Source organism: Gavia stellata, chromosome 4, assembly GCF_030936135.1.
Source record: "Gavia stellata isolate bGavSte3 chromosome 4, bGavSte3.hap2, whole genome shotgun sequence".
Classification (NCBI taxonomy): domain Eukaryota; kingdom Metazoa; phylum Chordata; class Aves; order Gaviiformes; family Gaviidae; genus Gavia; species Gavia stellata.
The window spans coordinates 37497740-37510891 of NC_082597.1; the positions used below are offsets into that span (position 1 = coordinate 37497740).

Sequence of the window (13152 nt, forward strand, 5' to 3'; positions counted from 1 at the left end):
GTGTTGCTACCAGTTTAGCTACATTCAGACATCTACATTGCAGACTTCCAAGACAGTTATCTAAGTTGCCCTTATAACTCAGCAAAGAGAAAAAGACCCTGCACTTTCAGACTATGCTCATCTCATTCCAAAGTAGATTTATCTCTCCTTATCAACTGAAGAAGTACCCTAGATAACTGAGAGGTCTGTATGAGTATATACAGTCAGGGGAGATGACTACCACAGCACTGCTCTTATACACACGTTCTGTGTGAGATGCTCTAGGGCCTTAACTTCAGTTGGGATCTGCAGGCATTACTGTAACCTAAATATTAGTCTTCAAAAACTTCTATGTATTCCTATGAAGCTTCATTTACTTTTGAACTAGCAAAGAGAGTATAACCATGAATAACATATTAGCTATCTGAAAAAGGAAGTAGAAACAAATTCCTTTCCCCACCCTGAGAATAAAAATGGCTCCTCTGTTTGAAAGAAATAAATTCTCCAAAACCATACCAATTTGATGAGAATTAAATATATGGTACAAATAAAGCAGCAACTCAGAGAATGAACAAGGGCCAGCAGTCAGGGCACACAGATGAGACAAAAAACACAACAAGGTTCTTGTTTTCCCTTCCACAGCTGCGATGACCTCTGTAGTCACCAAGCGATTACCTATTTTGGTGTGCATATGCACGGCTGTTCTCTCTCTTCCACATTTGGGAGCTTGAACTTCTCAAAAGTATTGACATTCTGCAAAGTCTCAGAGAACAAGCCATCTATTTCTACTAGCTCTGGCGGTATTGTGTCAAAAGCAGCCTTTCAAACATCAGTCTCCATTTATTCTTTTAATGGGATAGAGCCCTCAAGTGGGAGTATGATTGGTCACCACAGTGATTTATTTTAGATTTTCTTTCAAAAGATTCAGATTTAACAACATTCTGAATACCTACCAGATACATGAAGAGCAAACAGATTCTTCACTGCACTGACCTTACAATTCATTTCCAGAATGTACTAGGAAATTTAATAAGCTTCAGGCTCCTCAACTGCTGACCTAGCTTTCAGAAATGTTCAGCAGTTTCCTGGGTTTTGCAATTGTAAAATATAATTAAGACATGCAAAGTTTTGGGTCAAGCAATGCATGAGGAATCGTGAAAGAAAATGCATATATATGTACGTAATTGGAGCTCAGTCACAGAGAAGAAAATGGCCAGCCTTAGCAATATATAGTGATCAATTTGGGACAAATTTTTCAGGTAAGATAGACAGTAGTCCTACATTGCAAACCTTCAGAATTTTTTTTAATGAAGCTAATTCCAAACAGGCAAATAAATCATGTTGCCACTAAAGATTTATTCTGAAACCACAACCCACCCCAACTATTATTGTTCCAAATAGGAGCTACACCCACAAAATGCATTAGAGTGCATCTTTAATTCTCATAAAATCTGAACTGGGTGGGCAATTGCCACCTCATCCCCACAGAAAAGCCTCCTCATGTTACTGATGTTATGTTCAGCTACCTGTGGTAGGCAACCAGCCTTGTGTCACACAAAACAAATACTTTGTCCCATCTTTGTGGCAAAGAAAAATGCAGAGTTAATAATTATGTATCCTCACATTACAATGACAATTAATAATGCATCATATTAAGTCCTGCAACCTGACTGTCACTATGACAATATCCTGGCATAGGATTTCCATTTCACTCACTGACGGTCTTCAGTACTCATCATCAAGGTACCCCGTAGTTAAAGGCATTTAAAAATAGTACCAGTGAAAAAGCTGCACAATTTAAAGTGAATGCTCCTCAATGGGGACAGAGGGCAAATCTGATTAATCAAGCGGGAGTGGCATGGGGTGGAGGGAAGGGGAGAGAATTAATTTGGGGTTGAATTTGCAGAGTCTTTTCTTTCACTGCTCTGCTCAGTTTATCACCTGCTCTTTCAAGAAGAAAACCATATTTAGGCTATTTAACAGATTTCCTTGCATTTTTGTGTGTGTCGGGGCTAAACAAATGTTCACTTCTCCATCTCCTCATTTGTGGCCCATCACCTCCTTCTTCCCACCCCTGGAAGCTCTGCAGAGTCCACCTGCAGAGTCAAGGCCATGACAGCAGCTGCCAACCCGTGTAGACAACCCATGGATCTCTGACTCCCTTATGCTGCCTTGCCAAAGCACAGGGGTTAGCATTAAATAACAACCTCAGATGCAGCTGCCATTTAAGTTTCAGAAACCTCCCAGAAAGCAGGGTAAAATAAAGATGGCATGTGGCCTTCTCAAAGATTCTGTGGAAAAAAAAAAAAAAGAAAAATCTGAGGATGATGAAATAGACTCTGTTAAATCAAGAGACAGTTTAAGTTCCAGTTCCTATTTCCCTTGTGCTCCACACTTTAAAAAAACTAAACAAGAAGAGTAGAAATCTTTCTTTTCATTGGACAAATACTCAATAAACTGCTTCCCTCATGCCTTTTTCCTTTGATATTTCTACAAGGTGCTTCACCACTCGGAGACAATTTCAGCTCGCACATTACGGTGGGATTTCCCTAGGAGGCATTTGCAGTATTCAGCCTCTGGCTTTCTTACTAGATACTTGCCAGGACAATATTAATACCGTTCACTGGAGTGTCTCAAGCCTGTGTTTCTACATCCTATTGATATAAAGTAAGTTGCAGCCTCATGACTTTTAACACCAACTCGCACACTCCTTAAAAAATATCTGCTAACAATGCTATGTGAGGGCAAACCACAATGTTGTACTTCACAGTATAAAAATATGAAAACTTAAAAATATGACATATTTTATACTGTGTACATTTTTTTTTCCTTTTTAGATATATTCAATCAGCAAAAAATGTACTAAGGGGAAAAATCCTACTAATTGGTAGTGTAAGACTGCCCTCTAGTAGAAAACTCTCTCCAGAAATGTGCTGCCTGTTTTAGGAAAATACATTTCAAATTTAAATTCACAAGCTGTGGTCTAATAACATGGTAGAATAGGTTTTATGCAGCTAAATAATGAGTGCTATAGCACTCATTCAGGTGTCATGTAGAAAACAGAAGTCAATCTGTAGATGAGAAGAGAACATATAAAGAACACGATAACAAGTAGCATGAAAACAGTGTACTATATTATATGGATCACCTGGCTCCTCACTTCAGAAATTATTCTCATTTATTCTCAAAATATGTCAGAAATAGAAGAAAGAACAGAAGATTTGAAATAAAAATGTTTCTCTCAAGAAGCTTGAAACAGAGTGGCTGTTTATTCCAAAATCAAGATGAAAGATACAGAATAGAAGTAGGAAATACACTAGTGAAGAGAGGAAGAGAAATTAGAAAATTCCGTGAGATACTTTGCATAACACAGGGTAATTGGATATTAACGAGGCTGACAATCATTAAGTTTTAAATGGATAAAGAAACCAGCTTTCAAAATTATGCAGTCAGTTTATAGACCCTACCATTACAATACCATAACAATATGATGACCATAATGATGGATGCCATCAAGGCTAGTGAAGGCACCTTTCCAATAATCAAATAGTTTTATATCCCTGTATTTTTAATGCAATCTAAACATAGTAACTGTGTAATGTTTGGAAAAAAGTTCCCTCTGAGGAAGATGATTAATCATGAAGTATAGTATATACAACACAGCGTGCCTTTTGCTCTTGGGAAGCATTTGATACTACTCAAAGCTGGAAGTTAACTGGACTTTGTGAAACAATGCTACAAAGCTTTTTATGTCCCACGCATGCCCCCAAATATGAAAACATGGGCAAATTCAGTACAGCTACATTCACCCACGTCCCAGATGCAGAGACCCCTGGCCAGGTATCTCACATGGTAGGCCTGGAACTTAAATGTGACGTTAGACCAAAGCTAGTACCTCTGCACGGCACCAAAATGTGTCTACCCAGGCTGGTGTCTGCACAGAGGTCTTTGCAGTGTGCTGTCTGCATGACACAGCAATGCCCTTTGCGTCAAAGAAACCCATCACCTGGACCGAGAACACTGTTGTTTATCTTGATGTGTTTTACGTACACGAACAAGTACTGTGGCCAAATGCTTGCTTCATTAACATACTTAATGCATACAAAAATTAAATATATTCATGGAACCAAGCATCTGCATGAGCCAACAGCAGACAGTTGCATGGACTTTCTAGGAAAGACTTTTTAAAAAATAGACTATTAAAAGAAATTCTGTTTTGCCTTGCATGACTGTACGCAGACCTCATAGTCCCAGCAAGTACAGGGCACAATTCTTTATCCAGGAGTGTGCAAATAGGTCCTTGGAAAAAAAAGAAATCATGACTGTCTGAATACAATGAGGAATAGCAGCACACAGGAACTGAGACAGATTATTTAAGGGAAGATTTGAAAGAGGAAATAACAGGCCTATTTGCAAAGCCGGAAAATCTGTTAAGAGTCTGAAAATATTGCAGCAGTAATGAAGTATGAAACAGAACAGGAGGAGCAAGAGGTGAGGAGAGACGCAGTGCAAGAGGAACGCTTGACACTCAGGACGCCGATGACCCCTGCAGCCATCAGGTATACCAAGCCATGGGGTTTTGGGAGAGAGACTGAAGCAGACTGCTAATCATAACCTGATTTAAAAACAAAAACAAAATACAAAAAACCAAAAAAGGATACTTACAGTCCACTAAAACACTAATTACCACTTAGGGAAAACTTGTGTTCTCCCGGCAGCAGAAAGACTGCATATCCACATTGTCTGACCCCAACATTCAGATAGGGCATTTAGTGTTACATGGCTAAAATGTCTGAATCAAACACACACTATCAATCATTGCTGGAGCCTGAGCTCATGCTTAAAGAGCAGATGAAGTAATTAGCCAGTCAGGAAAGAAGACAGATGAAGAATAGCAGATGATTGCCAGTAGACAAGTGCATAATGTACAACACGCAAAGAGAGGAGCCATAGTCCACAAAAAATCACTGAATTCAGTGTGCTGGATGACCTTACTCTACCTGCATAAACCAACTTTGCTACACACAATACTGCTTCTGTGAAAAGAACCCAAATGACTGTCTAACCCTTAATAAAGTTGTATAACTGTATAAATGGTGATACTGCTATGCTTGTAATGACCATCGCTGGACAAGTCACCCACAGCCATTAAACTCACAGTATTCTGCAGCAGTAAGTTTCTCAGGATTGTATTTTCATAAAGGAAACAAAAAGGAAAACCCAAGGAGTATTCCCCTCCCCATCTTTAAACTAAAATGTCTTAGATGCCAGGAGCATTTTTCAATGCAAGAAATCAAAAATCAGGTAGTAGAGCCAAGAAAAATATAGTTAAGTGTTCTGTATTTAAGCAGAGATAATTAATAAGAGGTAACTGAAAATATATGAGACATTCAGTAAACACCTTTTAGTGTCATACTGCCACATCCTTTTATATTTGTTTTGTATTTCTCCACCAACAAGATACAGAAGTCTGCTTACCGAATTGTCTTTCAGCTGGAGACCTTCTCCATTGGGCAGCGATGACCTCCGTTTTGTTGAAGAGTTCTTGTTTGGTGTAGAATTAGCGCCTCCAGCTTTCTTCTTGACAAAGAGGACTTCACAGCTGGCTTGATCTTCATTGTGCGTGCTCTTCCCTGCATTTATTACCCTAAGAAAAAACAAAGCAAAAAAGAAAAAAAAGGGACATGTCCAAGTTAGCAAAGCTCAGAAGCTTCCACTTGTATCTCATATGTGACTCAAGATGTACAGAACCATAGCCCAGAAGTATTGCAAATACCAACTGAATAAAAATACCTGACTTTCTTACACACATAGGTATACATACACACACGTACACAGTTTGTTTCCATACACCTACACATAGCATAACAAGCATTTTTCACAGAACTATGTGAATAAGAAGCAATGGTATCATAAGCGTATTTTACCCTTAGGCATACCATGCTTTTCTTTAAAGGGATTACTTGATGGTCAAGGCTGGTAATCCTTATACCTCCTAGTTGAAACATAAGATCCCCAGTTGCTTTTCTACCTGCCAGCCTCTCTGCTACGAGGAATAATGAATCTGTTGGCTAAGGGTGTCCATTCTGTCAATTTCCAAGTCTTGCACAAACAAAATACCTGCTATAAATCTAAAAAGCTGTTACTCCTAAAGGCACAAAAAATATGCAATTGCTATTAGTCTGTTTACAGGGCATGTATTAGAAACACTGAGACAGAAATACAAAGGAAAGGCTTTGCCTTACATTTCAACATGCAAGTCAAGCTTGCTTGTACCACAGCAACACAGAGAGATGCATACTAAATACACCCCTCTAGCACTTCAGAACAACATAGACACCCCTTCCCCCCTGCCTCAAACAACCCAAAACAAACCCTCACACCTCTGTCCCACCTGCAGTGTAGAGAGCAGAAGATTTGCACCAAGAGCTGCAGGCATGCAGAAACCATCACTAAGTGCTCAGTACAAGCTTTAGACAGCCAAGGGTATTCTGAGACTTGTCCCACAACTGCTCATCTTCCTTCCATCAGTGAAGAAGCTGAAATAACAGCTGTTCCACCACCAACATTTTAAAACCCTAACCAGAAGTTTGCATTATCCAAGATACTGTGGTTACTATCATCTGTCTAAGAACAACAAAGTTGAAACACGTTTTCCACTTTCTACATGAGAACCTCATCACAGACTGACATATTTTTCATGAGCTGACACCATGTTCAATACGACTTGTGCATTGACAGGCCTGGGCTTACACAGAGAAAACCTGTGCAATCTGGGGCCATGCCTTGTTCCAACCAAGCAAAGACATTGCCACTTTGATGCAAGCATGTCGTCTTCTCCAAACACTATCTAACCACTTCTCTTTATTATCAGGTGACAGTCACCTAACAAGTTAACCGCTCACCAGAGACAGGGTTTCTACTACTGGACAAACACAGAGTTTCACATCAGGCACACAATGTCTTTAAAAAACAACTGCTGCCTCCCCAGAAAGTAAAACAGCTTGAAGGCACATCATAATCCTGATGGCAAGTGCAAGAAATACCTGAATTCTTGATCTCTGATGTTTTTATTACAGTAAAATTTTACGTTACAGGAAAATACTTGCTAAAGGCTGTTAAAACAAAAAGAAAATAAAAACCAAAGGAAGGCCTGCAGGGGACTCTGCCCCAGCTTGCATGCTCTTGCTGAAATGTCAATTCTGTGTCAGCCTTACTTAAAGGTAATATATTCTTTTGGTTTTCAAGGAGCAACACGATACTGTGACATGCAAATGAATATTCTTGCCTCTGATTAGGAAAAACAGACATCTTCTAAGAAAATGTGCATCCACTACAATTAACTGCTTTCAGAAACTGAAAGTTTCCTTACAGTGCCAAATGTCACACACTGCAGTCTGACATCTGTATGCACAATGCCACCAGTTGTTTACAAGTACTTCTTGTAAATAAACACCAACTGCAGATAAAATTATTTTGTGAAACACGCAGAGAGCAGATATGAAGGAGCATAGTTGCAAGGCACCTGTGAGCAGTTTAACCACTCACCCCCCCGCAGTGCCTAACCTTTGAGCAACTGGAGATCAAACACTGAGATGCAATAAGCTTCCAGTCTGAAAACTCAACATTTTCTTGACATTAGGAAAAATGGAAGCATATATTCAGAAACAGAGGGGAAAAAAAGCACAAATACCAAAGCATTTAAATCAGCTGACCAACACCCCTTCAATTTGAAATGCTACAAGTGTGATTAAAATACTGCAGCAGCACAGAAAGTGTAGATTTACTGTATCAGGATCTAATCAATATTCAGTTTAGCTGATCAGTCTCCTCACTGATGCTGCTGTTTTCAATCCCAACAAAACAGCTTGTGTCTTTTGAAGCACTTTGATTCAGCTCTCTATAAAAAAAAGTGGAAGACAGATAGAGACAAAAGTGACTCCTCATAAAAATTGCTGCCTTCCTACCACTTACTGTTCCTTACGAAAATCACTCAAGTATTGGAGCTGCTCTGGTTTCCGAGCTTAGTGATGGACCTCAGGACTTGCGTGGTAGGAAATGTTCTGATGTTTAACGGCGTGTTAAGTTATGCACAATACGGTATCATTTTATAAAGCTCTTGCCGAGAAAATTTGTCAAGGCACTGAATACATTGAAAGGCTACGAGAACAAAGTGACCTAACAGACTAGCTTGGCAGTCAGCTACTGTGAAACGCCTGGAGTTGAACCTGTGTACCAAGGACCTTGCTAGAAGAGGGTATGGTCAAAAGGAACCTGGCAAGACTGAATACTGAGAAGACGTGGGCGTTGGGGTGTCAGAGTATTGAGGTGGGGGGACTGGAGCTGTGAACAATACGATCTTCTCCAGAATTTAACTTCATCTCCCAAAATTGCAGTTTTGCTTTTTCCAGCAGAGGATTAAGTTTATTTGGGAAATCCTTGTGAAGACTTGAACTAATCATAATGTCAAAACAGTGCTTATGGGTGCTATCAGGTAATGCAGGGTCTAGATGCCAAAAGCTGCCCCTCTCCTGACATAGACTCACATCCTATCTTATAGGCAAACTGTGGAAAAGGGCCGCAGTGAAGCCCTGTGATTTTTAGTCTCAAAACCTGAACTATGTGTTGATGCCTGATGCTGGTAACACCTTCTACTCATCTTCAAACATCTGTCTGTCTTTGCCACCTTTTGAAATCCATTTCTCTCTGGAGCTTCTTAAATCCCTCCTCAAGGCACTTCTTTCAACCAGCTTTCCAATGCTGATTTTACTGTTGTCTTTCCTCCTTGCTCTCCCAGACTGTAACTTAGCAGGACAAAAACCACATCTAAGCTGCTTATACAAATAACAAAGCAGTACTAACAAGATGTTCGTATCTCCAAAAGGTAACTCTTAATAAGACGTCTGAAAATTTTTATGAAAAATCTACCATCCCCCTCCTTCCACAGAGTAGAGTGCCTCAGCTTCCTAAGATTTTCAGTCCCCGTTCATATCTCTTTTTCTGTCTGCCTCAAAAAATAGGTTATCCTCCAGTAAAGTGAGCAAAATGAAATAAAGCACTACCTTCTCACACTTAACAAAAAACCCTCCAATCATACAGTTGTCCTCACTTCCATTTTATCATGGATGCAAATAATAATAATAAAATGCAGAGAAAAAGGAATAAAAAGAAAGACTGAGGCCTGTATAATTCTCTAGCTTTTACTCAGAGATATGTTTTCAAGGGAATTCTTGCTTTTGTTTTCTCTCCCCATAATTCCTCAAGGAACTGTTTGATTAGACCTAATCATGATCAACTCCTTTCCATTCCTTCCCTTCTCTCTCCCATTACCCTTTTGTTTCCTACCCAATCTTTTACAAAGTTCAACCCAAATAACATATCTAATTTGGATTAGAAGCTCCTCTTTTTACAGTATTAGCTGTCTCTATTGTGTTAACCACACATTGCTCAGTAACAGCTAAATAATCCTGAGGTTTAGTTCATGGTATAGTAGTGCTAATAAAAATGCATCCTACATTGCAAACAGGAGCTTCCTGAAGCCTGCACAGTGAGGTAGTGGGGTTCGGTCACATTTGAAGAGGTACTTGCATCAGCCTCGATGGACACTTCAGTACTTCACGAGACTAATCTCCCACATGTCCTCAGCTGAAAGCAAATCCTCCAGATAGGAGCCAGTTAGTTTGTTTGGTTCACAATTAGCATTCTGCTGGTATGTCGCGAGACCCCAAATCCCATCTGACTGAATGGAAATGTAGGTCACACTGTGGTTCTATTCTTCATTCAACAAGCAGAGCTCAAACCCCTGTGCTGAGGTCACTGATCACAAAATCCTAAGTTTACGTTAAAAGAGCCAAAACAGACCAGATTAACAAATCCAAAACAGGTTTTGATAATAGTTTCCTGACCAAAAAAAACCACCAAAAAACCACCAAAACAACCAACTAAACAGCTCATTTCTTTTGAAGCACTTCTATTCAGCTCTCTCTTTTTCACATCGATATCAGTACATATACTCTTCAGTTGTTTTACTCCTCCCTATATCGTGCTTGTTGAGATTACATTAAGTTGTATTTGCTTCAGCAAAAGTTTCAAGCTGTGCTGTAGGAGAATAGTTTTGCCCTGGTCTAGATCTCAAACTCTGAAAAAAAATTGAAGTAGTTGTCCAAGTACTTGCACTTTTTAAACTCGCAAGTCTAGCAACATTTTGTATGTAACACACCTGGATGAAAATAACAGGTAAAGGCAAAGAGCTCAGCAGAAGTTCTGAGTGATGCACAACAATAGCTGTGCGCACAAAAAACGCTTTTTGAAATTTAAGGACTAGGAGAGCTACAAGAGCTTGGGGAGTTACATTGCTCCAGGAGAAGAGTGGGAACTGGCCACACATACTGTGGCGGGTTGACCTTGGCCACGTGCCCACCAAAGCTGCTCTATCACTCCCCTCCTCAGCTGAACAGGGGAGAAAAAAATATAATGAAAAGCTCGTGGGTCGAGATAAGGACAGGGAGAGATCATTCACTAATTGTCATCATGGGCAAAACAGACGCAACTTGGGGAAAATTAATTTATTACCAATCAAATCAGAGTAGGATAATAAGAAATAAAACCAAATCTTAAAAAAACCTTCCCCCCCACCTCTCCCTTCTTCCCAGGAACAACTTCATTCCTGATTTTCTCTGCCTCCTCCCCCCAAATGGTGCAGGGGGACGGGGAATGGGGGTTGCGGTCAGTTCATCACACATCATTTCTGCCGCTCCTTCCTCCTCAGGGGGAGGACTCCTCACACTCTTCCCCTGCTCCAGCGTGGGGTCCCTCCCATGGAGGACTGTCTTCCATGAACTTCTCCAACATGAGTCCTTCCCACGGGCTACGGTTCTTCATGAACTGCTCCAGCGTGGGTCCCCCACGGGGTCACAAGTCCTGCCAGAAAACCTGCTCCAGCGTGGGCTCCTCTCTCCACGGCTCCACAGGTCCTGCCAGGAGCCTGCTCCAGCACAGGCTTCCCACGGGGTCACAGCCTCCTTCAGGCATCCACCTGCTCCGGCGTGGGGTCCTCCATGGGCTGCAGGTGGATATCTGCTCCACCGTGGACCTCCATGGGCTGCAGGGGACAGCCTGCCTCACCATGGTCTTCACCACGGGCTGCAGGGGAATCTCTGCTCCGGCGCCTGGAGCACCTCCTCCCCCTTCTTCTTCCCTGACCTTGGTGTCTGCAGAGTTGTTTCTCTCACATATTCTTGCTCCTCTCTCCGGCTGCAATTGCTGTTGCAGCAACTTTTTTTTTCCCCCCCTTCTTAACTATGTTATCACAGAGGTGCTACCACTGTCGCTGATGGGCTCAGCCTTGGCCAGCAGCAGGTCCATCTTGGAGCCGGCTGGCATTGGCTCTGTTGGACACAGGGGAAGCTTCTAGCAGCTTCTCACAGAAGCCACCTCTGTAGCCCCCCCGCTACCAAAACCTTGCCCTGTGAACCCAATACACATACACTCTAGACCTGCCCAAGCTAAGAAATAAAACTGTAAGCAGGGAGCCTGACCTGCCCCCTCAGTTTACTTGAGCTGTGGGGTAACTGACAACCACCTGCGACCATGGGAGGACACCCCAAATCCTATCTGCTTCTTCCCCACCAAGGCACAGTTCCTCTCCACAGTAGTGGAAAGCACTCCCAGTTCCACGTCCTCTGTAAGATCTGTTCCAAGGGTCAGCTGAAAGTGAAAGAGGGTGAGTGAAAGAACACAAAACCAGCTAGCGAGGGCCCAAACACTTCTGATAATGCAACAGAAAGTTAAGCCTTAAAAGACCAGTTGATGGTCTCAAGTTGCCGCTTTTAGTCAGATCTCTTACGAAAAGATGCTGTCAAATGCTTTTCTCTGTAAATGCAAAAATAAGAAAAGACCCCAACTCAGCTCAAACAAAAGCTGAAAGTCCCATAAGATATTAAAAAAGTATATAAAGAAAAGCCTTGCAAACAAGTTATCTGCTTCAAAATAATCCATGCCTTTCAAGAAATAAATTAAAAACATCTTTCAATCACCAAACCAGATTTTTTCTCCTGTGTCTTTATCTTTCTTCTCCAAGGAAATTTTCTAACTCCACCATATATCTAATTAGCAGACATATAATCTTAAACATTTACTAAACTATACAACTTGGAATATGCTCCTTTTTTTCCTCCATTATCAGTTTTCAGGTTACGGACAATATCAAAGAGCAATACCATTCATTGGGGAAGTAAACGATTCTTTTTCTAGGAAATACTGGCTGTATTCAATAATCACAAGAATTAAGCAACCAAGGGCTGCTGCTGAGGTTCTTTACTTACCGTGAATAAAAGTGACTTCCTGCAATGCTGGCATATACAAGTTTCTGAAATAAAAGTATTATCAACCTTCCTGCTGTTCACAAGGTGAGGAAAGGATAATGGCAAAATGTATGACAAAAAATGTATGACGCCCTAACCATGCGCCCCGCCCCCCCAAAAAAAAACCCACCCCAGTGCAGTTGCCTTACATGCTTGGAAGAAAATTCATCCCACCACAGAAAATTAAACCAGAGGCCATTAGCTCAGGTGAAGGAGAGTTGCTTGCACAATGTCCTGCAAGATGTCTTTATTTGTGGAAACTGCTCTCACTTGATCTCCAAAAACTTCAATTTGTTAACCCCCAGGCAAATGCAAAAGCTCTTCATCTCCTCCTTAAGGCTTAGGGCAAAGGAGGTAGACAAAAGCAGATATATCTATAAGCAGTTTGTGGTTTATTGCGATTTTCCATTTAAGGCTGGGGGTTCAAAGTATCAGTGGGCACCTGTAGTTATTTTGACACTGAATAAATCAATTAATCAGGCAGCAGAGCACCCATCTCTCCCTGCTGCCAGCCTGGCAGGCTCCAGCCGCTCACAGCCAGCCTCCTTCCTCATTCCAGCTGTGGTACGACACATTTCCCGCAACCGTGAGTATGACACCAGCTTGCATCCAACCCAACTAATAACACAGAAGTAACCCAGATGAATGAACACCATAAACAACAGACAATATGTTCCTACAGTTTCGTGTTACAATTTCAGCAGTCTTAGAATGGTGATTAAACATACCATAAAAAAGCTCTCTCATACAAGTATTGCTGTCTTTTCTTCTCTCTCCCGCCCCCCTTTTTTTATTCCCCTAATGGATTAGC

General features: G+C 41.1%; 1 protein-coding gene across 1 annotated transcript in view; it reads right to left on the reverse strand.

The window, feature by feature from the left end:
- Nucleotides 1-13152, reverse strand: part of PPM1H (protein phosphatase, Mg2+/Mn2+ dependent 1H) — a 141897-nt gene that overhangs the window by 66704 nt on the left and 62041 nt on the right. The window contains exon 2 of the mRNA XM_059816677.1: nucleotides 5458-5626. Coding sequence (XP_059672660.1) covers nucleotides 5458-5626 — 169 coding nt within the window. The remainder of the gene's footprint in view (nucleotides 1-5457; nucleotides 5627-13152) is intronic.